This window comes from Microplitis mediator, chromosome 1, assembly GCF_029852145.1.
Source record: "Microplitis mediator isolate UGA2020A chromosome 1, iyMicMedi2.1, whole genome shotgun sequence".
Taxonomy (NCBI): domain Eukaryota; kingdom Metazoa; phylum Arthropoda; class Insecta; order Hymenoptera; family Braconidae; genus Microplitis; species Microplitis mediator.
In genome coordinates, this window is record NC_079969.1 from 5,599,031 (window position 1) to 5,624,476 (window position 25,446).

The following is a 25,446-nucleotide window of genomic DNA, read 5'->3' on the forward strand; positions in this document are numbered from 1 at the left end:
ATGGAAAAATGAAAACATGAAATATCGGGAAATCTTACGTTTCTCATGGATTCAGTGGTGATTGAGACTTACGAATATCGTTGTACGATTTTCGATTGATAGAGTTCGTAATCCATGAAAATGATCATAAATAAAACCAGTCTTCGTTGCTTCATCGATAAAATTAGTCCAGTTGTCATTTGTTTCGTTCCACTTATGGCCTTCTACAACTGGCCAACCACCAAATTTTGAAATAATTTCTTTCAAAAATTCCAGATTGTGGTTCTTAATTCCGGGATCTGAATAAAAAAAATATTTTAAATAATAGTTATAGTTGAGTACCGATTATATTAATCGATTATAAATAATTACGGTAAGCATGATTATTTTGTGATCTTTCACAAGAGATTAAGAAATCTCTTAAGAAATTGAACGGTCTGAATGAATCCGAGGACTCATATTATTTAACATAGTCAGTTCTAAAATAATTAAACAACAACTGATTAATATTTGCTGCAACAAATTAACTGAAAATCTTTATCAAGTCTCACCGAATTCCAAATTATCCTTCACACATTCACGGGTCGTACAATTTAATTCATTGCCAGTGCGTCTTTCAATCGTATCGTTCGATTTTTCGGCTGTTGCTATTGAAATAAAAAGTAAGAGCCAGTTCACCCATAACTTCTTCCTACAATGAAACATAATCTAATAATATGATTTTAGTAAATCTTATTGGATCCATAATAATTCGTTAATTCAATAAATCAATTATTTCAACGGTCATAAAATTCAAATAACCCTGCATAACAAATCTATTATTTGCATTCAAAAATTTGATTGTTATGCTGAATTTATCCTCAAAACTTTATATGTCAAAATCCGTCACACAATGATTAAAAAAATGGTTTAACATTTGCACAAACACTTACATGTCTGAATCGTCTTCTTTAGTCAATAAAAAATGAGTTATTCTCTCAGGTATGATTACAAAAAAATTCGGTCGATGTTGATTTATCGAAGCATTAATTACTAATGTTTTTTTTTTTTTTTTATTTAATTGCTGTGTATATTACTACAGATAGTGTATGACAAAGTCAAGGAATAAATATTATTGACGATAATCAATTTCCAATGAAACAATAAATAAGAAAGAGTTGCATGCGCACCAACTGTTAACTATATTCTGGAGGCACTGCAAGCCCGTGATGCGGCTGTGTAATCCTAGTTAGTTAACAATATGGATGATGAGCACAAGACCGCAAGATAGTAGTGACCGCACAGGGTATCAATTGACGGTTCAAATAATAAGTCATTACCAAAACACATTAGATGACAAAAAAAATGCATTAATGATAGTTTGTCCAATCACTAATGTCTTTTTTTCCGGAACATATCGCTCATTTTTATCAGCACAGGTATTGTAAGATAAAATTAGATATCTAATAACTTTTATCAGAGTTTGAATTAAAAAAATGTATGTCTAATTTATTTATTAATGACTATAAACGTTAATGAGAGGTTCATATTGTCTGTAATCTATTTTTCATTAACCTAAATCATGATTCCGTATGAAGTATAAAGTAGGAATTGGGAAAAACCTGAAAAATATGATAAAAAAATCATATGCGAGGACTGCTATCAATAACCTCTGATAATGAACCATTGTCGGTAATCTGTAATTACTAACTTTTATAGCAGTATAGTTATAATCAGGGGTTTCTTTATGCAATTAAGAAATATCAAACGGTATTTTTTGTATTTGAGATTTATTTCATTCTGATGTTAAAAGAAACGATACTTTTGCTTTTGCATATGTTGTATTTTATTTTTTTTATTAACGATTTTGAATAAAAGCTTGTCAGCAGTTGAAGCAAATTAAGTATCTAGTAAAATAGTCCGGAAAGTTAACGATTTCCAAAACGAGTGAAGGAAAGTAGTTGATAATTTCAATTAAAACACAATACATTTTTTTACTGGATTCATGTTAGATCCCAAGGGACAATTGAAATCTTTTGAAAATTCTGGACTGTTAAAAAGCGGCATAATAACACGATGATGATGCGGAGGATGCACATTGGTTGAACGCCAGTTTTGTAATTTCGATTTCGGTGTGCACCATAGATTAGCGAATGATAGCCAAAACAATTGATTTGAGTTGTACGGCAAGCTAGAAAAAGTTGGTTGCGGTCCATGTGTTTTGACCCAATCTTGATAGGCCGAATAAGCAATTTGGACACCAATATTGTCAGCAATATTTTCATCAAGATAGAATTCACCATTCATCTGTAATTACGTGACAAAAGTATCAGAAGTGTCCATTGTAAATTATTGACTTCTTTAAACAATAATATACTGTAAAAAATTCGCGGAGTGAATGCGGATTAAATCCGGAGTGAATGCGGAGTGAATGAATGTTGAATTATTCACTCCCCTCGGAGTGAAATTCACTCCGCAGGGGAGTTTTCGCGGAGTAGATAATTTTTTATTAATTTAATTCCTCCGGAGTGAAATTCACTAATTGTTAATATTATCAATAAAAAATAACTCCACTCAATAAAATCGAAGTAAAAACTCGCGTATTACATAATTGATCAGCTGATACGCACACACATATTTGGACACACACGCGCACTCGCACACACACGCACGCACACATTTGCACACACACACATTTGTACACACACGCGCACATTTGCACACACGCACACACACACATTTGCACACATGCATATATACACACATTTGCACACACACACACACACACACACACACACACACACACACACACACACACACACACACACACACACACACACACACACACACACACACACATTTGTACACATGCACACATTTGCACACATGCTTACATTTGCACACATCCGAACACACACAAGCACACATTTACACACACGCACACAAACACCTGCACACACCCAAACACATACTCGCACACACACACACACACACATTGTTTAGCAGTTTAATATAAATTAATATAAATTTATTTAAGTATTAAAACTCCGGACCGGAGTGAATTGGGAGTGAAATAAAATCCGCGTCACTCCGCAATCACTCCGCTACAATAAAACTCCCAATTCACTCCGGATGCGGAGTGATTTTTTTTAAAACTCCGGAACTCCGAGTGGCGGAGTGAATTCGGATTTTATTTCACTCCCAATTCACTCCGGATTTTTTACAGTGTAGAGCCTACTTCTTTTCTACTTACTTTTCGAGAATAATTGCTGTACTGCTGCGCAATACACTTTCGTGTATCACGATACACTTGCTTTGACGATTCACTCCATTCGCTATCGTTTACTTTGGAATTGGAATCACCTTCGTAAGAGTAGTCAATAGAATGCCCTATTTCGTGAGCAAGTTTGTCTCCGAGTACGGCAATATTTAAATAATTCGGGCGATGAATACTGAAGTACAAATTCCTCAGCAATTCGATACCTAAAACTTTAAATTTTTTTAAAATGAGTAAAAGTTACCAAATGTGGGGTATACAGAAAAAGAATTTGAATACCGATTTTTTTTGTATGAGTATTGAAAAAAGAATCAGCATCAAATAAAACAAGATTGTAAAAATAGTCCAGAAACCCAATTGAGTTTTGTGGCTTATGATAAAAATCAAAGTCTTTCTTTCCGGTAAATATTTTTCGATTTATAACATTTTTCAGGAAATTATCTTTAGTTATATTGAGTCCTTGAAAGTATTCTTCCAATTTTCTATCATCCATAATCTCGTCAGGGTAGCCAACAATAAATTTTAAAAAATTTATGGTTTCAAATAGTGTATTTCTTGTCTTTACATCTAACCACTTTGTGCTATTCAGAGTATTGTAGAATTGTTGTTCTATGTATGAAATAAGCTGATGAATTTGAACTTTAGCAAGTCCCTCAACTGGGTATTTTCGCCCATAATAAGCAAGTAGAAGTTCCGGAAAACGTTCTGTAAGTTCATTCCAACAATTCACTGGCTCATCAACATATGATGGGTTCTTAATTTTATTATAAATATGTAACGATTGAGACAGAGACGGTGACTCGACCATTGGAATCAACTTTTGAATCGTCTTCCACATCGCATAATTTGCTCGCACTTTTGCGGGAGTTACATTAACTAGATAGTCCAAATACGTTACTTGATCAGTATTGTCTATATAAATTATTGTTTCATTTGTTACATTACTGGGCAAATCAGATTGTGTGTTTAACAATTTAATCCAATCAATGTTTGGCCAATTTTCTATCAATTTCTTTACTGAATCTCCAGGCAAATCATCATTACTCGATTGTGATGTACTATTTTTCTCGCTAATATAAGTAAGTCTCATTTCAAATACTCGTAATGATGCGAGTTCTATTTCAGCTTGTGTCTTATTCGCCCCCAAAATATCTGATACATTGACCATAAAATCGCGGTAAGCGATCCTACTACTGTGTGTGGGATTTTTTCCATTTTCCCGTGAAAATTCAAGGTCCATAGGCTTAAACTGTTGAACAGAACAAACATGAAAACAAGGGCTAACGTTCAAATTTAATCCAGTGGTGATTGATACTTACAGATATTATTGTGTAGTTATTAACTGATCGACTACGCAATCCATAAAAATGATAATAAATGAAATCAGTGCTCTTTGCTTCATCGATAAAATTAGTCCAGTTGTCATCAGTTTCGTTCCATTTATCGCCTTTTACAACTGGCCAACCACCAAATTTTGAAATAATTTCATTCAAATAATCCAGATTGTCTTTTTTAATTCCGGAGTCTAAAAAAATGGAATATTTTAACTAATAATTATTAGCTCTGTGCAACTAAAAAAGATAACCAGGATTATTTACTGGCTAGCTCATCAGCTTTGCTGATTTCACCAGTTAGCTTAGTGAGGTCGCTTATTAGCCAAAGGTTTAATAGGTTAATTCAGACTAACTTAGTTAATTAGCTAACGGTTAAAACCGCCAGATGGTTAATTACATTTTTATTAATTTGCCATTCAACGTTAGGAGACAACTGTAGATCGTTCAGTTAAAAGTATGGCTTCGCTTACAGTTTGGAGTTGAAAAATTACTAAGTCCTTCCGTGATATTTCTGTTTTGGTAGAAAAATATAAATAGATTCGCATTTTCTAGCAAATCTTTTTTTCAAGTAAAGACAATATTTCCTGCCATTTTCATACTTAGTTTGATAAGTCCTACGGATCTTCGAATATTGATAGGAAAATTAATAAAAAATGAAATTAATATGTCTAGCGTTTGTTTAACCCTCAGCTAATTAGCTAAGCTAATTTGAGTTAACCGGTTAAATTAGAAAACTAATGTGCCAGCCTGCTAATCGACCTGGTTAAATTCTTGAACCGGTTGAGCTCCGGTTAAGCTGTTCATCGCTAATAATTATAATTGACTATCGATTACATAAATAAATAACCGATAATTACAAGTTGCAACATTATTGATGTTCACTCTGTCGCAAGAGATCAAGAAATCATTTAGGAAATTGAACGGTTGAAATGACTCCGACGAACCGCTTTTTACTATCAGATTATACATTTTCTGGAAAATATCTGAGAATGCATCCAGAAATGTATTGTGTTCTGTACCCTGAACAATATCATCAGGAACGTTGTCGAAATTACCACAAGCGAATTCATAAAAATTATCACAAGGATCTACACTCAGGTTCATATTATTTAACATAGTCAGTTCTAAAATAATCAAACAACGACTGATTAATATGTGCTGAAACAAATTAACTGAAATTCTTTATCAAGTCTCACCGAATTCCAAATTATCCTTCACGCATTCACGAGTCATACAATTTAAGTCATTGCCAGTTAGATTTTCTATTGCATCGTTCGATTTTTCGGCTGTTGCCATTGAAATAAAAAGTAAGAGCCAGTTTACCCATAACTTCTTCCTGCAATGAAACATAATCTGATAATATGATTTTGGGGAATCTTATTAGATCCATAATAATTCATTAATTCAATAAATCAACAATTTCAACGGTCATAAAATTAAAATAACCCTGCATAACAAATCTTTTATTTGCATTCAAAAATTTGATTTTTGTGCTGAATTTATCCTCAAAACTTTATATGTCGACATCTGTCACAGAATAATTAAAAAAAAGGTTCACTATTTGCATGAACACTTACATGTCTGAAACGTCTTCTTTAGTCGATAGAAAATGAGTTATTTTTTTAGGTATAGTTATAAAAACATCCGGTCGATATAGATTTACCGAAGCACTGATTACTAATGTTTTTTTTTTATTTTTTTGTTTTTACTTTTTGTTCTTATCAGTACCTATAATGTATAATAAAATCAAGCAGTAATTAAATTCCATTAGGCATTAATTTCAGAATGTATGTTCGCGGGCTAGCGTATAACTGATGACACTGATAGATAAATATTATTGCCCATAAAAAATTTGATGTTTTCTGTTTTAATGCTGCTTTGCATTATCAAGTCTCTAAAAAAACTAAAAATAAAAAAATGATAATGAAAATCCCAACAACTGTACTTCGAACTCTCACAATAAAATAAAAATGTCCTTTAATTTTCATTTCATTTGAGTAATTTTTTTGTACTGTCTAGGATTACTATTAATTAACAACATTTGACAAAACTATTATCTTTAACCCGTAATTACTAAGTTTGATATAAAAAATACGATTGTAATCAGGAGTTTCTGTATAAATTATAAGGAGTAGCAAACAGTAAGGTTGGAGACCTAGTACCCGATTATGGAACTAGTACCCGATCACTCCATGTATTTGTACATCTATATTTACTAAATTCTACTAAATATAGGTATACAAATACATGAGTGATTGGGTACTACTTCCCTAATGGGATACTAGGTCTCTTACCTTATTTCTTTTATTGGAGATTAGTTTTGTGTCGATAAAAAAAAAAGACGGTACTTTTACTTTTACATTTGCTGTAGTTTATTTTTTGAATTAAGGATTTTGAATGAAAGCTGGTAAAAAATTACAGTGAAATTATTATCCAGCAATGTAGTCCGGAAAGTTAAGAATTTCCAAGACGAGTGTAGAAAAGTCGTTGATAATTTCAATCAAAACACAATACATTTTTTTATTGGATTCATGTTGGATCCCAAGGGACAATTGAAATCTTTCGAAAATTCTGGGCTGTTAAAAAGCGGCATAATAACACGATGATCATGCGGAGGATGCACATTGGTTGGACGCCAGTTTTGTAATTTCGATTTCGGTGTGCACCATAGATTAGCGAATGATAGCCAAAACAATTGATTTGAGTTGTACGGCAAGCTAGAAAAAGTTGGTTGTGGTCCATGTGTTTTGACCCAATCTTGATAGGCCGAATATGCAACTTTTACTCCAATATTGTCAACAATATTTTCATCAAGATAGAATTCACCATTCATCTATAATTAAGTGACAAAAGTATCAGAAGTGTTAATGGTAAATTATTGACTTTTTAAAACAAAAATAGAGCCTACTTCTTTTCTACTTACTTTTCGAGAATAATTGCTGTACTGCTGGGCAGTGCATTCTCGTACATCACGATATACTTGCTTTGACGATTCAGTCCATTTGCTATTGTTTACTTTGGAATTGATATCATTTTTGTATGTGATGTCGATAGAATGCCCTATTTCGTGAGCAAGTTTGTATCCGAGTACGGCAATATTAAAATAATTCGGGCGATAGATACTAAAGTACAAATTCCTCAGCAATTCGATACCTAAAACTTTAAATTTTTTTGAAATGAGTAAAAGTTATCAAATGTGGGGTATACAGAAAAAGAATTTGAATACCGATTTTGTTTGTATGACTATTAAAAAAAGTATCAGCGTTAAATAAAATAAGATTGTGAAAATAGTCCAGAAACCCAATTGAGTTTTGTGGCTTATGATAAAAATTAAAAACTTTCTTCTTGGTAAATATTTTTCGATTTATAACATTTTTCAGAAAATTATCGTTAGTTATATTGAGTCCTTGGAAGTATTCTTCCAATTTTCTATCATCCATAATCTCTTCGGGGTAGCCAATAATAAATTTTAAAGAATTTATGGTTTCAAATAGTGTATCTCTTGCCTTCACATCTAACCACTTTGTGCTATTCAGAGTATTGTAGAATTGTTGTTCTATGTATGAAATAAGCTGATGAATTTGAACTTTAGCAAGTCCCTCAACTGGGTATTTTCGCCCATAATAAGCAAGTAGAAGTTCCGGAAAACGCTCTGTCAGTTCAATCCAACAATTCACTGGCTCATCAACATATGATGGGTTCTTAATTTTATTATAAATATGTAACGATTGAGACAGAGACGGTGACTCGACCATTGGAATCAACTTTTGAATCGTCTTCCACATCGCATAATTTGCTCGCACTTTTGCGGGAGTTACATTAACTAGATAGTCCAAATACGTTACTTGATCAGTATTGTCTATATAAATTATTGTTCCATTTGTTACATTACTGGGCAAATCAGATTGTGTGTTTAACAATTTAATCCAATCAATGCTTGGCCAATTTTCTATCACTCGCTTTACTGAAAATCCAGGCAAACTATCATTACTCGATCGTGATGTACTATTTTTCTCGCTTATAAAAGTAAGTCTCTTTTCAAATAGTAGTAATGATGCGAGTTCTATTTTAGCTTGTGTCTTATTCGCCCCCAAAATATCTGATACATTGACCATAAAATCGCGGTAAGCGATATTACTACTGTGTGTGGGTTTTTTTCCATTTTCCCGTGAAAATTCAAGGTCCATAGGCTGAAACTGTTAAACAGAACAAACATGAAAACAAGGGCTAACGTTCAAATTTAATCCAGTGGTGATTGATACGTACAGATATTATTGTGTAGTTATTAACTGATCGACTACGCAATCCATAAAAATGATAATAAATGAAATCAGTGCTCTTTGCTTCATCGATAAAATTAGTCCAGTTGTCATCAGTTTCGTTCCATTTATCGCCTTTCACAACTGGCCAACCACCAAATTTTGAAATAATTTCATTCAAATAATCCAGATTGTCTTTTTTAATTCCGGAGTCTAAAAAAATGGAATATTTTAACTAATAATTATTAGCTCTGTGCAACTAAAAAAGTTAACCAGGATAATTTACTGGCTAGCTCATCAGCTTTGCTGATTTCACTAGTTATCATAGTGAGGTCGCTTACTAGCCAAAGGCTTAATAGGTTAATTCAGACTAACTTAGTTAATTAGCTAACGGTTAAAACCACCAGATGGTTAATTAAATTTTTATTAATTTGCCATTCAACGTTAGGAGACAACTGTAGATCGTTCAATTAAAAGTATTGCTTCGCTTACAGTTTGGAATTGAAAAATTACTAAGTCCTTTCGTGATATCTCTGTTTTGGTAGAAAAATATAAATAGATTCGCATTTTCTAGCAAATCTTTTTTTCAAGTTAAGATAATATTTCCTGCCATTTTCATACTTAGTTTGATAAGTCCTACGGATCTTCTAATATTGATAGGAAAATTAATAAAAAATGAAATTAATATTTCTACCGTTTATTTAACCCTCAGCTTATTAGCTAAGCTAATCTGAGTTAACCGGTTAAATCAGCTAAACTGGTGTGCCAGCCAGCTAATCGACCTGGTTAACTTCTTTAACCGGTTGAGCCCTGGTTTAGCTGTACATCGCTAATAATTGACTATCGATTACATAAATAAATAACCAATAATTACAAGTTGCAACATTATTGATGTTTACTCTGTCGCAAGAGATTAAGAAATCATTTAGGAAATTGAACGGTTGAAATGACTCCGACGAACCGCTTTTTACTATCAGATTATACATTTTCTGGAAAATATCTGAGAATGCATGGAGAAATGTATTGTGTTCTGTACCCTGAACCATATCATCAGGAACGTTGTCGAAATTTCCACAAGCGAATTCATAAAAATCATCACAAGGATTCACACTTGCGTTCATATTATTTAACATAGTCAGTTCTAAAACAATCAAATAACAGCTAGTTAATATTTTCTGCAACAAATTATTCAGAAAACCGTTATTAAGTCCTACCGAATTCCAAATTATCCCTCACACATTCACGAGTCGTACAATTTAATTCATTGCCAGTTAGATTTCCTATTGCATCGTTCGATTTTTCGGCTGTTGCCATTGAAATAAAAAGTAAGAGCCAGTTTACCCATAACTTCTTCCTGCAATGAAGCATAATCTAATAATATGATTTTGGGGAATCTTATTAGATCCATAATAATTCATTAATTCAATAAACCAATCATTTCAACGGTCATAAAATTCAAATAACTCTGCATAACAAATCTTTTATTTGCATTCAAAAATTTGATTTTTATATTGAATTTATCCTCAAAACTTTATATGTCGACATCTGTCACACAATAATTAAAAAAAAAGTTAACTAGTCGCATAAACACTTACATGTCTGAAACGTCTTCTTTAGTCGATAGAAAGTGAGTTAATATTTTAGGTATAATTACAGAAAAATTCGGTTGATATAGATTTATCGAAGCACTGATTCCTAATGTTCTTTTTTTTGTATTTAATTGCTGTGTTTATTACTACAGAAAGTGTAAGATAAAGTTGAGGAATAAATATTATTGACCATATTCAATTAACAATGAAAAATTAAATAAGAAAGACTTGCATGCGCACCAACTGTTAACTATATTCTGGAGGCACTGCAAGCCCGTAATGCGGCTGAGTAAACCTAGATAGTTAACAATATAGATGATGAGCACAAGACCGCAAGATAGTATCCCAGTAAACACATTGACGTAAATTTGACGTCAGAGTGACGTTACGCTAAGTCATCATTTACGTAAGATATAAGTCACGAATGAGTCAGGTGTGACTCATTATTTCCCACTTTTTTACGTAAGATTATGATGTAAAACTAATGACGTATACATGACGTAAATGTGATGTCTGTGTTGCATTTTATGACGTCAATATGACATATGGGTGATGTCAAAATTATCAATTCGGAAAAAATATTTTTGAAAAAAAAAAAAAAAAAAAAAAACTGAAATACCGAATTTTTGATTTGATTATTACCGCGTGAACGCATTGTGAATTCTGAAACAAGATTAAATAACGTTAAATGATGAAAAAATCCTGGGCATCTGCTGGGTTCGAACACGGCTCCTCTTGGCTGGTAGTCCTGAACGTTGCTCACTGGTCCACATCACGAGAGTTCAAATCTCGTGCTTAATTGATGTATTTAGAGTGAAATGCCGGAAAAGACAGAGTTCATAAGTTTTCGTGATGGATTTTTACTAAATTTAAAAAAACTCCATGAACTTATATGTAATGTTATAGAAACAATATTTGTGGGCCTCGATGATAATTGTATCCTACCAAAAACAGATTCTCTGTATAAAATCGCGCCAAGTACACGTTTAAAATTTTTTACAATTAAGACAAGATTCTTTTTACAAAAAAATGAATCAAATCGAAAAAATACCAAGTACCTAATATAATTCGAAATCATGGAAAACATTTTCATAGAATTGAACAAAAAATTGAAAAAAAAAAATTTCAATGTACTTGGTGTGCGTTACTAAATTTATTCAAGCAAAATTTTTAGAATTGATTTCGCATATAAATTATTTTCCAATAAAATTGAATGATATTCTTTTTTTCCAGTTTATAGGCACACCAAGTACATTGAAATTTTTTTTTTTCAATTTTTTGTTCAATTCTATGAAAATGTTTTCCATGATTTCGAATTATATTAGGTACTTGGTATTTTTTCGATTTGATTCATTTTTTTGTAAAAAGAATCTTGTCTTAATTGTAAAAAATTTTAAACGTGTACTTGGCGCGATTTTATACAGAGAATCTGTTTTTGGTAGGATTTGTCTTTTTTTTGTCGTATTGATTGAGAATGATTTTAATCTACACTATTAGAAATCGAGTTATAATTTAAGACACGTGAGCCTATATTGTTTATAGTATTATTTTGTAGAAACAATAAAATTGTTTGTTAACAACTATAGTAATTTTGTACTGCTAAATATCATAATCTGATTAATCAATTTTTATAAAACAAGGAGCTGCAGTTGTTTAACGACAGTTCCCTTTAAAGTTAACGTCAAATATATACGTCAACGTCGGACTTTTTCCCTAATAGCACAGTTTGCTTGAGCAAAAGCTTACTGTACAAAAGTTTCGTTGAATTTTTCGTCAAATTTCCGTCACTTTCGGACTTTTCCGTTTTTGACGACAATTTATACACAACTTGCTATACAATTTGAGGTAAATTTACTACCCGAATTAGAATGCAAATTCACTTCAAAAGGTGACTAGAAAAAAATTTTTCGTCAATTTTCAGGCAAATTTTTGCATCAATTTATTGTTAATTTGACTTAAAAAATTGTAAAGTAATTTTTTACCGTAAAATTGTAGACAATTTTATGTATAAATTTGCTTACCGTCTGAAGTGGTATGAATGAACATTACCGACTTTTTTGTGTAGTCAAAATTTACCTCTAAATTGAGGAAAAATTAACCGCAAATTTTTCTTTCCAACTTTTGCTGTCAAATCGTCGGCAAATTCGGACAAAAAATTTCAGGCAATTTCAATGTCAAATTACAGTCAATTTCAAGCTAAAGTGGCTATTAGGGTTACTGTCAGGCAATGACGTTAAGTTGATTAAAAGTTTCATTTTAACCCTGAAAGCCACCTGAACCGCAAGTTAATTTCAAGCTACTGCCGTATTCTGAAGCCAACTTAAAAAAGAAAGCATTATCCAGCCAAGCTTGCCAGAAACTTTTTCGTTAAGGTAGCCGAAAATGTTTCACTGCAGAACTTACTGAGTAAGGTGTGGCTATCAGGGTAATTGTTGTCAAAAATGGAAAAGCCTCAAGTTGACGGATATTTCACAAAAAATTCAAGGAAGTGGTTACGTCCTCAGTGGCCTCAAGTGCCTCCATCTGTCAATCAATTAGTTAACTTGAAAAACATAAATAGCTTGTATACAAGCTGTCGTCAGTAACGAAAATGCCCGAAATTGACAGATATTTGACGAAAAATTCAAGAAAACTTTTATTCTAGTTTTGCTGTCAAATTGTCGGCAAATTCGGACAGCAAACTTTAGTAATTTTAATTGTCAAATTTCCTGAAATTCGCTGCCCAAATTTGTCGACAATTTGACAGCAAAAGTTGAAAATATAAATTTGCGGTTAATTTTTCTTCAATTTAAAGGTACCCTGATAGCCAAGTTGGCCGCAACTTGTCGACGACCTACTGCCGCAACCTGTCGCCAGATTGGCCGCAAAAGTTGGCATTTCCATAAGTTGTCGGCAACTTTCCGAGGAACTTGTCGACAACTCTCAGCTTGTGTAACTGTTGCCGACAACTTGTCTACAAGTTGCTCAGAAACTTGGTGACAGGTTACGGCAGTAGATTGTCGCCAAGTTTTTGAGTAACTTGTAGCCAACATGTAGTCAACAGTTACACGAGCTGAAAGTTGTCAACAACTTGTCGTCAAGTTGGTTGCAACTCAGGTACACCAACTTTCTGATTAGAAACTCTGGCTATCAGGGATAACTTTTTACGAAAAAAAAGTCGTTAATGTTCATTCTTACCATTTGAGAAGATGAGCAAATTTATTCATGAAATTGTCTACAATTTCATGGTAAAAAAATACTTATCAATTTTTCCAGTCAAATTAACAATAAATTGACAAAATTTGCCTGAAAATTGACAACTTTTTTCTAGTTAACTTTTGAAGTGAATTTGCATTTTAGTTCGGGTAGTAAATTTACATCAAATTCAATAGCAAGTTGCCCACAAATTGACGTAAAAAATGGAAAAGTCTAAAGTTGACGAAAATTTGACGAAAAATTCAAGGAAACTTTTGTAAAGTAAACTGTTGCTAAAGCAAACTGTGCAATAGCACACTTTTTATAGGGTATATTTCTATACTAAATCTTACTGACCCTAATAGCACACCCTAATAGCCACTTTAGCTTGAAATTGAAGTACCTCGACATTGAAATTGCCTGAAATTTGCTGCCCAAATTTGCAGACAATTTGACAGCAAAAGTTGGAAAAACAAATTTGCGGTTAATTTTTGCTCAATTTAGAGGTAAATTTTTACTAGAAAAAAAAAGTCGGTAATGTTCATTCTTACTATTTCAGAAGGTAAGCAAATTTATACATAAAAATGTCTACAATTTGGGGGTGAAAAAATACTTTATAAGTCAAATTAACAATAAATTGATGTAAAACTGCCTGAAAAATTTTGTTTAGTCAGCTTTTGAAGTGAATTTGCATTCTAATTCGGGTAGTAAATTTACGTCAAATTGTACTGCAAGTTGTATAGACATTTTATGTATAATTTGCTTATCATCTGAAATGCAAAGAACGAACGTTACCAACAATTATTTTCTATAAAAAATTACCTCTAAATCGAGCAAAAATTAACCGCAAATTTTTCTTTTCAACTTTTACTGTTAAATTATTGGCAAATTCGGGCAGGTAATTTCAATGATGTCAAGTTACAGTCAATTTCAAGCTAAAGTGGCTATTAGAGGAGTTAATTTGCAGTGGAGGTGACTATCCGGGTAAATTTCATATCAAACTATAGTAAAAAATATAGACTGGAGCTCCACTGGTGGCGAAAAAATTAATTATTGCTATAGAAAAACATATATCATTTACTGAATCATGGCATTTCTTATAAGTTTTTATTCTCTGGCAGTGCCCTTTTCGCATGAAAAAAATTGTAAAATGATTAAAAATGGGGGTGCTATAGTATATGCTGGCCTAATTTCATTATTTAAATTAGTTCTCATTACTAAAATGGGTAAAGTTTCATAATTTTATGACGAACAATCAATCATCTTTCGACTGAAAAAGGAATTTTCTAAAATTATTGTTTTTTAAAAAAGTTTTTAAAAATTGGAGCTAAATACCGTTCGGTCTACGGTATAGAGACACGGCAGGCTCGCGCCATGACACTTCACACATATACATGTGTGTTTAAACGTGTACTTGGCGCGAGACACTACCGTGTCTCCTGATAAAATTTCATTAAGTTTCATCAAATTTTTTAATTTTTTGTTGTGATGTGAAATTTAAAAAATCTTATATAAAATTTTGCGAAACATTAAATAATTCCACAAAATCGTATGAAATTTAATCGATTGAAAAATTGTGATACTTAAACTTTAGAATCATAATATCAAAAGAGTTCAAACTGTCGTTACATTTTCTTTGTCATCCTAAATGATATTTTCGATATATATCATTTAAAAAAATCGGTCTGTCAGTTGACCCTGCGGGCCAGCCCCAAAACTTCCCGCTGTTTTCGAGCTCGTTGAGCTCGAAAACATTAATGTGAATACATTTTCGAGCTCTTCGAGCTCGCAAATACTTTTGTATGCCATTGTTTTGTAAAAAAACATTTTTTAGCATTTCTTTCTCCCACGATATCTCGGGAACGAATTAACCGATTTTGATGGTTGAGGCGGCAATCGACGTGTTTTATCAAGTTCTAAAGCTGATCAAATTTTGAAATCGATTTATCGAGTCGTTTTTGAGAAATTTCGAAAAAACCAAAAAAAAATTTTTTTTTGAATTCTTTCGTCAACGGTTTCTCTTGAACGAATGACCCGATTTTGATGGTTGAGGTGGCATTCGACGCGGCTTATAGAGTTTTAGAGCTGATTAGATTTTGGAATCAATCCATCGAGCAAATTAAAAGTTATCCAAATAAAACATTTTTGAAAAAAATTTATTTTCGAAATATCTCTGAACGCACCCTACCGATTAAGTTCAAATTTTCACGGCCTCAAGACATTAACAAGCCGCGTCGAATGACACCTCAACGATCAAAATCGGTTCATCCGTTCAAGAGTTATGAATATTTACATACATACATACGTACGTACGTACATACGTACGTACGTACGTACGTACGTACACACATACATACACTCGGACATCATCGTGAAATTAGTCAGGATAGCTTCCTAGGACCTCGAAACGTCGACATCTGATGGAAATTCGATTTTCGTAAATCGGACCGAAACCAATAACTTCCCGAATTTTTGAAAATTTACAATTTTCTTAGCGGGAAGTTAAAAATAAAGTTAATTTTTTTATGCTCACGCTAATTTTTTAATCTAAAACGTCTGAATAATCTATTATCGAGTTTATCGATTACTTTGACCCCGAAAATGTTCAACGTTTAGTTGTTATTTTTACACATTTACACATATTTGAAAATTCATTCTATGATTGTTTTATTTCAATAAATAGATGATGAAAAACTATGACTCGGAAATTACATCAGCATTGCGTAAAATACTGACCTGTCACTGATGTAAAGATATGATTTAAGAGTGACATCCATATTACGTATAACCGTGACTTTGCTACTGACATAAATTTATGATTTTAAAATTACGTCATTATGATATACGATAATGACTTTATTACTACATAACAATGTGATGTAGATTCTATGTCAAACGTACGTAATACATAAGTCATAACTGTGACGTCGTACAAGAGTCATGCTTACATCAATATGATGTCACAAGCTTTACATCATATTAAAGTCATGTAGAACGTCAGATTGACATCAAATTTACATCAGATGTCGTGACATTGCTTTGACCTACATATGACGTCAAAATAAGGTCATGTGTTCACTGGGTAGTGATCGCGCAGGGTATCAATTAACGGTTCGAATAATAAGTCATTACCAAAACACATTAGACGACAAAAAAAAATGCATTAATGATAGTTTGTCCATCCACTAATGTCTTCTTTTCCGGAACATATCGCCCGTTTTTATCAGCACAGGTATTGTAAGGTAAAATTAGATAACTAATGACTGTTATCAGAATTTGAATTAAAAAAATGTATGACTATAAACAGTAATGAGAGATCCATATTATTTTTAATCTATTTTTCATTAACTTAAATCACCATTCCGTTTAAAGTATAAAGTAGGAATTGGGAAAAACCTGAAAAAATATGATAAAAAAATCATATGCGAGGATCGCTATCAATAACGTTTGATAACGAACCATTGTCGGTAATCTGTAATTACTAATTTTTATAGCAGAAGTACAGTTGTAATCAGGGTTTTCTATATGCATATTAAGAAGTAGCAAACAGTATTTATTGTATATGAGATTTATTTTATTCCCATGTTTAAAGAAATGATATTTTTGCTTTTACATATATTGTACCTTATTATTTTGATTAACGATTTTGAATAAAAGCTCGTCAGCAGTTGAAGCAAATTAATTATCCAGTAAAATAGTCCGTAAAGTTAAGGATTTCCAAAACGAGTGAAGGAAAGTAATTGACAATTTCAATCAAAACACAATACATTTTTTTACTGGATTCATGTTAGATCCCAAGGGACAATTGAAATCTTTCGAAAATTCTGGGCTGTTAAAAAGCGGCATAATGACACGATGATCATGCGGAGGATGCACATTGGTTGAACGCCAGTTTTGTAATTTCGATTTCGGTGTGCACCATAGATTAGCGAATGATAGCCAAAACAATTGATTCGAGTTGTACGGCAAGCTAGAAAAAGTTGGTTGTGGTCCATGTGTTTTGACCCAATCTTGATAGGCCGAATAAGCAACTTGGACACCAATATTGTCAACAATATTTTCATTGAGATAGAATTCACCATTCATCTATAATTAAGTGACAAAAGTATCAGAAGTGTTAATTGTAAATTATTGACTTTTTAAAACAAAAATAGAACCTACTTCTTTTCTACTTACTTTTCGAGAATAATTGCTGTACTGCTGGGCAATGCATTCTCGTACATCACGATACACTTGCTTTGACGATTCAGTCCATTTGCTATCGTTTACTTTGGAATTGATATCATTTGTGGATGTGATGTCGATAGAATGCCCTATTTCGTGAGCAAGTTTGTCTCCGAGTACGGCAATATTAAAATAATTCGGGCGATGGATACTGAAGTACAAATTCCTCAGCAATTCGATACCTAAAACTTTAAATTTTTTTGAAATGAGTAAAAGTTATCAAATGTTGGGTATACAGAAAAAGAATTTGAATACCGATTTTGTTTGTACGACTATTGAAAAAAGTATCAGCGTTATATAAAATAAGATTGTAAAAATAGTCCAGAAACCCGATTGAGTTTTGTGGCTTATGATAAAAATTAAACTCTTTCTTTTCGGTAAATATTTTCCGATTTATAACATTTTTTAGAAAATTATCGTTAGTTATATTGAGTCCTTGGAAGTATTCTTCCAATTTTCTATCATCCATAATCTCTTCGGGGTAGCCAATAATAAATTTTAAAGAATTTATGGTTTCAAATAGTGTATCTCTTGCCTTCACATCTAACCACTTTGTGCTATTCAGAGTATTGTAGAATTGTTGTTCTATGTATGAAATAAGCTGATGAATTTGAACTCTAGCAAGTCCCTCAACTGGGTATTTTCGCCCATAATAAGCAAGTAGAAGTTCCGGAAAACGATCTGTAAGTTCATTCCAACAATTCACTGGCTCATCAACATATGATGGATTCTTAATTTTATTATAAATCTGTAACGATTGAGACAGAGACACTGACTCGACCTTTGGAATCAACTTTTGAATCGTCTTCCACATCGCATAATTTGCTCGCACTTTTGCGGGAGTAATATTTACTAGATAGTTCAAGTACGTTACTTTATCAGTATTTTCTATATAAATTATTGTTTCATTTGTTACATTACTGGGAAAATCAGATTGTGTGTTTAAAAATTTAATCCAATCAATGCTTGGCCAGTTTTCTATCACTGCCTTTACTGAACCTCCAGGCAAACCATCATTACTCGATCGTGATGTACTATTTTTCTCGCTTATTTGAGTAAGTCTCTTTTCAAACAATAGTAACGACGCGAGTTCTATTTTAGCTTGTGTCTTATTCGCTCCCAAAATATCTGCAACGTCGACCATAAAATCGCGGTAAGCGATCTTACTACTGTGTGTGGGATTTTTTCCATTTTCCCGTGAAAATTCAAGGTCCATAGGCTGAAACTGTTGAACAGAACAGGAAAATGAAAACAAGGGCGAACGTTTAAATTTAATCCAGTGGTGATTGATACTTACGGATATTATTGTGTAGTTATTAACTGATCGACTACGCAATCCATAAAAATGATAATAAATGAAATCAGTGCTCTTTGCTTCATCGATAAAATTAGTCCAGTTGTCATTAGTTTCGTTCCATTTATCGCCTTTTACAACTGGCCAACCACCAAATTTTGAAATAATTTCTTTCAAATAATCCAGATTGTCCTTTTTAATTCCGGGGTCTGAAAAAATGGAATGTTTTAGCTAATAATCATTAGCTCTGTGCATCTAAAAAAGTTAACCAGGTTAATTTGTTGGCTAGCTCGTCAGCTTTGCTGATTTAACCAGATAGTTTGATGAGGTCGCCTATTAGTCGAAGGTTTAATGGGTTAGTTTAGACTAACTTAGTTAATTAGCTAACGGTTAAAACCGCCAGATGGTTCATTAAATTTTTATTAATTTGCCATTCAACGGTAGGAGACAACTATAGATCGTTCAGATAAAAGTATGGCTTTGCATACAGTTTGGAGTTAAAAAATTACAAAGTCCTTCCGTGATATCTCTGTTTTGGTAGAAAAATATAAATAGATTCGCATTTTCTAGCAAATCTTTTTTTCAAGTTAAGATAATATTTCCTGCCATTTTCATATTTAGTTTGAAAAGTCCTACGGATCTTCTAATATTGATAGGAAAATTAGTAAAAAATTAAATTAATATTTCTACCGTTTGTTTAACCCTCAGCTAATTAGCTAAGCTAATTTGAGTTCACCGGTAAAATCAGCTAAACTGTCGTGCCAGCTATCTAATCGACCTGGTTAACTTCTTTAACCGGTTAAACCCCGGTTTAGCTGTACATCGCTAATAATTATAATTGACTATCGATTACATAAATGAATAACCAATAATTACAAGTTGCAACATTATTGATGTTCACTCTGTCGCAAGAGATTAAGAAATCATTTAGGAAATTGAACGGTTGAAATGACTCCGACGAACCGCTTTTTGCTATCAGATTATACATTTTCTGGAACATAACTTCATGTGCATGGACAAATGTATTGTGTTCTGTACCCTGAACAATATCATCAGGAACGTTGTCGAAATTTCCACAAGCGAATTCATAAAAGTTGTCACAAGGATCCACACTTGCGTTCATATTATTTAACATAGTCAGTTCTAAAACAATTAAATAACAGCTAGTTAATATTTGCTGCAACAAATTATTCTGAAAACCGTTATTAAGTCCTACCGAATTCCAAATTATCCTTCACACATTCACGAGTCGTACAATTTAAGTCATTGCCAGTTAGATTTCCTATTGTTTCGTTTGATTTTACGGCTGTTGCCATTGAAATATAAAGTAAGAGCCAGTTTACCCATAACTTCTTCCTGCAATGAAACATAATTTAATAATATGATTTTGGTAAATCTTATTGGATCCATAATAGTTCATTAATTCAATAAATCAACAATCTCAACGGTCATAAAATTCAAATAACCCTGCATAACAAATCTTTTATTTGCATCCAAAAATTTGATTTTTGACCTGAATTTATCCTCAAAACTTTATATGTCGACATCTGTCACAGAATAATTAAAAAAAAGGTTTACTATTTGCATGAACACTTACATGTCTGAAACGTCTTCTTTAGTCGATAGAAAATGAGTTATTCTTTTAGGTATAGTTACAAAAACATCCGGTCGATATCGATTTACCGAAGCACTGATTACTAATGTTCTTTTTTATTTTTTTGTTTTGAATTTTTGTTTTTATCAGTACCTGTAATGTATGATAAAATCAAGCAGTAATTAAATTCCATTAGGCATTAATTTCAGAATGTACGTTCTCGAGCTAGCGTATAACTGATGACATTGATAGATAAATGTTATTGTCCATAAAAAATTTCATGTTTTCTGTATTAATGCTGCTTTGCATTATCAAGTCTCTAGATAAACTAAAAAAAAAAAAAAAAAATAAGGAAAATCCCATCAAGTATAAGTTAGACTCTCACAATAAAATAAAAATGTCCTTTAATTTTTATTTCATTTTAGTAATTTTTTTATACTGTCTAGAATTACTATTAATTAACAACATTTGACAACACTATTGTATTTAACCCGTAATTACTAATTTTGATAACAAAAATACGATTGTAATCAGGATTTTCTGTATAAATTATAAGGAGTAGCAAACAGTAAGGTAAGACACCTAGTACCCGGTTAGGGAACTAGTACCCGATCACTCCATGTATTTGTATAACTATATTTACTTAATTCTACTAAATATAGGTATACAAATACATGAGTGATTGGGTACTACTTCCCTAATGGGATACTAGGTCTCTTACCTTATTGATTTTATTGGAGATTAGTTTTGTGTCGATAAAAAAAAAACGATTATTTTGCTTTTACATTTGCTGTAGTTTATTTTTTTAATTAAAGGTTTTGAATGAAAGCTGGTAAAAAATTACAGTGAAATTAGTATCTAGTAATGTAGTCCGGAAAGTTAAGAATTTCCAGGACGAGTGTAGAAAAGTCGTTAATAATTTCAATCAAAACACAATACATTTTTTTATTGGATTCATGTTGGATCCCAAGGGACAATTGAAATCTTTTGAAAATTCTGGACTGTTAAAAAGCGGCGTAATAACACGATGATCATACGAAGGATGAATATCGGTTGGATCCCAGTTTTGCAATAACGATTTCGGCGAGCACCATTGATTTGCGAATGATAACCAAAACAATTGATTTGAGTTGTACGGCAAGCTAGAGAAAGTTGCTTGAGGTCCATGTGTTTTGAGCCAGTCTTGATAGGCCAAATAAGCAACTTGGACACCAATATTGTCAGCAACGTTTTCCATAAGAAAGTACCCGCCATTTACCTATGAACAAGTAAATGAAGCATCAGAGATGCCCATGATGAGCTATATACTTTTTGAAAACATTATTAGGACCTACTTTTTTTCCAGTTACTTTACTAGAATAATTGCTGTACTGCTGCGCAATACACTCTCGTGTATCATGATATTTTTGCTTCGACAATTCACTCCATTTACTATTGTTAACTTTGGAGTTGAAAGCATCTATGTAAGAGTAGTCGATAGAATGCCCTATTTCGTGAGCAAGTTTGTCTCCGAGCAAGGCAATATTTAAATAATAAAGACGATGGATACTGAAGAACAAGTTCCTGATCGATTCGACACCTAGAACTTGAAATTTTTTAAAATTAGTGTAACTTATTAAATTGTGGGATGAGTAGATAAAAAAATTGAATACCTATTGATTTCGTATTATTATTAAAAAAAGCATCAACTGTAAATAAAGTAAACTTGAAAAAATTATCCATAAACCCACTTGAGTTTTGTGATTTATGATTTAAAGTAAAAAGTTTTTTTTCATTAAATATTTTTTGATTTACTACATTTTTCAGAAAATCATCTTTAGTTATATTGAGTCCTTGGAAGTATTCTTTTAATTTCCTATCATCCATAATTTCGTCAGGGTAGCCAGTAATAATCTTTACAGATTTTAGTCTCTTGAATAGTTCATCTCTTGTTTTCATATCTAACCACTTTGTGCTATTCAGAGTATCGAAGAATTGTTGTTCTATGTATGAAATAAACTGATGAATGTGAATTTTAGCAAGTCTGTTAATTGGGTATTTTCGCCCATAAAAAGCGATCATGAGTTCTGGAAAATTCTTTTCAAGTTCATCATAACATTTAACTGGCTTATGAACATATGATGGGTCCTTAATTTTATTATAAATCTGCATTAATCGAGATAGAGACGCTGACTCGACCATCGGAATCAATTTCTGAATCGTCTTCCACATCGCATAATTGGCTCGCACTCTTGCGGGAGTATTGTTCACAAGTTCCTCCAAACTTGTTACGTCAAAAGTATTTACTATAATTATTGTTGTTTCATTAGTAATGTCGAAAGGCAAATTGGATTGTGCATTGAAGAATTTAGTCCAATCAATGCTTGGCCACTTTTCTATTACTTCCTTTACTGACAATTCAATTGAATTATTTTTATCAATTGATACTGACGCAATATTTTGCATGCTTACGTATGTAAGTTGTATTTCAAAGGACAGCAATGGTGTCAAATCTTGCTCAGCTTGTGTTTTATTCGCCCCCAAAAGATTTGCAGTATCGACCATAAAATTTTGGTAAGCAACCATCATTTCCATGAGCTTATCTGGCGTACTGTCCTCTAAGAACTCAGAGTCCATAGGTTGAATCTGTTAAATAGAATGGCAAAATGAAAACAAGACCTTACGTTTCCCTTGTGTTCAGTCGCGATTGATACTTACAAATACTATTGTATAGTTCATTAATGATCGACTACGTAACCCATAAAAATGATAATTAATAAAATCAGTGTTCTTTGCTTCATCCATAAAATTGGTCCAGTTGTCATTCGTTTTGTTCCATTTATCGCCTTCTACAACTGGTCAACCACCAAATTTTGAAATAATTTCTTTCAAATAATCCAGATTGTCTTTTTTAATTCCGGGGCCTAAATAAATGAAATATTTTAAATAACTATTAGGGCTGTACATCTAAACCGGCTCAATCGGTTACAAATGTCAACCAGGTTAATTAAATTAATCCTTAACCGTTTTCACTCTTATCTAATTAGCTAAGCTAGTTTGACTTAATTGGTTTAACCTTTGGCTAGTTAGCCAAGTTAGTTGAGTTAACCGATTAAATCAGCTAAGTTGATGAGCAGGCTAGCTAATCAATCTGGGTAACTTTTGTAGCCGGTTAAACCTGATTTTAGATGTACAGCCCTAATCATCATAGTGGACTATCGATTACATGAATAAATAATTAATAATTACGAGATGCATCATTATTGCTGTTCAATCTTTTGCAAGAGATTAAGAAATCATTTAGGAAATTGAACGGTTTGAATGACTCTGATGAATTGCTTTCTATTACTATGTTATCCATTTTTTGAAACATATCAGTCATTGCTTGTAAAAATCTTTTGTGTTTAGTGCCCTGAACAATATCATAAGGAACGTTGTCGAAATTACCACAAGCGAATTCATAAAAGTTGTCACAAGGATCCACACTTGCGTTCATATTATTCAACATAGTCAGTTCTAAAACAATTAAATAACAGCTAGTTAATATTTGTTGCAACAAATTATTCTGAAAACCGTTATTAAGTCCTACCGAATTCCAAATTATCCTTCACACATTCACGAGTCGTACAATTTAATTCATTGTCAGTTAGTCTATCAATTGTATTGTTCAACCTTTCGGCTGTTGCCATTGAAATAAAAAGTAATAGCCAGTTTACCCATAACTTCATCCTGCAATGAAACATAATATGATTTTGAATAATTTTATAGGATCCATAATTAATTCAATGGATTGATATTTTTAACAGACTTATGTCAAACAACCCAATAAAGAACATAATCAATTGTTTGCATTTAATAATTCAGTTTCTGTGTTATGTCAGAAATTAACATAAATGATGTTTTTATGGGTATTTGGCGCAAGTCGACGCCTATAGACCGGGAACCCGAGAGATCTTTTATTAAGGAGGATAGGTTTATTTTTAAATTAATAAAACGATATTTAAATTTTTATTTCTAACTATATTGTCAACTCAATTACAAACATTTTGGGATTTGGAGATTATGCTTCTAATAACAATATTGGAATTAAATCCTGATTCAAATAAATGTGATTCTAATTCAAAAATAGGTGGCTAGTCAGCCGACTCTAATTTACAACAAAAATTATAAAATAAATTATTAGGTGGCTAGTCGGCCGACTCTAATTTACAATAAAACTGTTACGATAAAATTCGTTTCAGTAACTAGAGAGGACTATAGAATTTTGAATACAATACAACTTATGATTTTTCCGTGTATTGGGAATATTTTGTATTTTAACATAAAATAAACTTATATATTGCAGTACCTGGATTCGCAGCAACTTGATTGTGGTAATTTGTTGATAGACTGACTTTACTATACTATTCGCGTTATTACAATTCTGTTTACTTTTAAATTCATTTATAAACAACGACGAAATGAGGCAGTGAATCTGATCACTTGTAAAATGATTAATAACTTAAGTGTGAGAACACTTGTATAAACTAGTACGGAACTAGTGTAAAATAAATTTAAGTGTGAGAACACTTGTACAAAAGGTAAACTAGTGCGGAACTAGTGTAAAATAACTTTTGTGAAGATACTGTTACTTGAAATTCACTGCCTCAATGGAACTCTTGTCCGGGACTAATTATTTTTGGTTCAACGATTCTTTTTATGTTTTCCTATCGGGTCCTATTTGGTGTATTGTTTTGGGGGAAAACTGTATCCAATCGGAACACA

The 25,446-nt window shown here is 32.2% G+C and overlaps 5 protein-coding genes across 7 annotated transcripts in view; 1 reads left to right on the plus strand and 4 right to left on the minus strand.

Moving 5' to 3' along the window:
* The window catches only part of LOC130678125 (suppressor of lurcher protein 1), a 473,368-nt gene that overhangs the window by 134,987 nt on the left and 312,935 nt on the right, over positions 1-25,446 (plus strand). The window lies entirely within an intron of this gene.
* On the minus strand, positions 1,791-3,836 carry LOC130678132 (neprilysin-2-like). Its single transcript, XM_057485117.1, has 3 exons — positions 3,515-3,836; positions 3,212-3,447; positions 1,791-2,265 (listed from the first exon to the last, which is right to left on the minus strand). Exons 1-3 carry the CDS (start codon positions 3,726-3,728, stop codon positions 1,933-1,935), a joined length of 783 nt encoding a protein of 260 aa, XP_057341100.1. The 5' UTR covers positions 3,729-3,836; the 3' UTR covers positions 1,791-1,932.
* On the minus strand, positions 6,939-10,671 carry LOC130678124 (neprilysin-2-like). The gene is made up of 7 exons (XM_057485107.1): positions 10,424-10,671; positions 10,043-10,182; positions 9,703-9,969; positions 8,836-9,041; positions 7,796-8,765; positions 7,493-7,728; positions 6,939-7,402 (listed from the first exon to the last, which is right to left on the minus strand). Coding segments are annotated over exons 1-7 (2,154 nt in total). The 5' UTR covers positions 10,426-10,671; the 3' UTR covers positions 6,939-7,069.
* On the minus strand, positions 17,176-20,983 carry LOC130678123 (neprilysin-2-like). Its single transcript, XM_057485105.1, has 7 exons — positions 20,707-20,983; positions 20,326-20,465; positions 19,986-20,252; positions 19,113-19,318; positions 18,071-19,040; positions 17,768-18,003; positions 17,176-17,677 (listed from the first exon to the last, which is right to left on the minus strand). Coding segments are annotated over exons 1-7 (2,154 nt in total). The 5' UTR covers positions 20,709-20,983; the 3' UTR covers positions 17,176-17,344.
* Positions 21,502-24,049, minus strand: LOC130678127 (neprilysin-2-like). The gene is made up of 4 exons (XM_057485112.1): positions 23,932-24,049; positions 22,356-23,606; positions 22,038-22,288; positions 21,502-21,961 (listed from the first exon to the last, which is right to left on the minus strand). Exons 2-4 carry the CDS (start codon positions 23,317-23,319, stop codon positions 21,629-21,631), a joined length of 1,548 nt encoding a protein of 515 aa, XP_057341095.1. The 5' UTR covers positions 23,320-23,606; positions 23,932-24,049; the 3' UTR covers positions 21,502-21,628.

Excerpts from the sequence above, each read along its gene's own strand:
- LOC130678132 (XM_057485117.1), bottom strand. The coding sequence starts at position 3,728 with ATGGATGATAGAAAATTGGAAGAATACTTTCAAGGACTCAATATAACT. Across the intron at positions 3,448-3,514 it reads TACTCATACAAAAAAAATCG|TTTTAGGTATCGAATTGCTG; the intron begins GTATTCAAATTC and ends AAAAATTTAAAG. Across the intron at positions 2,266-3,211 it reads ACAGCAATTATTCTCGAAAA|ATGAATGGTGAATTCTATCT; the intron begins GTAAGTAGAAAA and ends ACGTAATTACAG.
- LOC130678124 (XM_057485107.1), bottom strand. Across the intron at positions 8,766-8,835 it reads ATAACTACACAATAATATCT|TTTCAGCCTATGGACCTTGA; the intron begins GTACGTATCAAT and ends TCTGTTTAACAG. Across the intron at positions 7,729-7,795 it reads TAGTCATACAAACAAAATCG|TTTTAGGTATCGAATTGCTG; the intron begins GTATTCAAATTC and ends AAAAATTTAAAG.
- LOC130678123 (XM_057485105.1), bottom strand. Across the intron at positions 20,253-20,325 it reads GAAGGATAATTTGGAATTCG|AACTGACTATGTTAAATAAT; the intron begins GTAGGACTTAAT and ends TAATTGTTTTAG. Across the intron at positions 19,319-19,985 it reads CATCAATAATGTTGCAACTT|ACCCCGGAATTAAAAAGGAC; the intron begins GTAATTATTGGT and ends CCATTTTTTCAG.
- LOC130678127 (XM_057485112.1), bottom strand. The coding sequence starts at position 23,319 with ATGGACTCTGAGTTCTTAGAGGACAGTACGCCAGATAAGCTCATGGAA. Across the intron at positions 22,289-22,355 it reads TAATAATACGAAATCAATAG|TTCTAGGTGTCGAATCGATC; the intron begins GTATTCAATTTT and ends AAAAATTTCAAG. Across the intron at positions 21,962-22,037 it reads GTAAAGTAACTGGAAAAAAA|GTAAATGGCGGGTACTTTCT; the intron begins GTAGGTCCTAAT and ends ACTTGTTCATAG.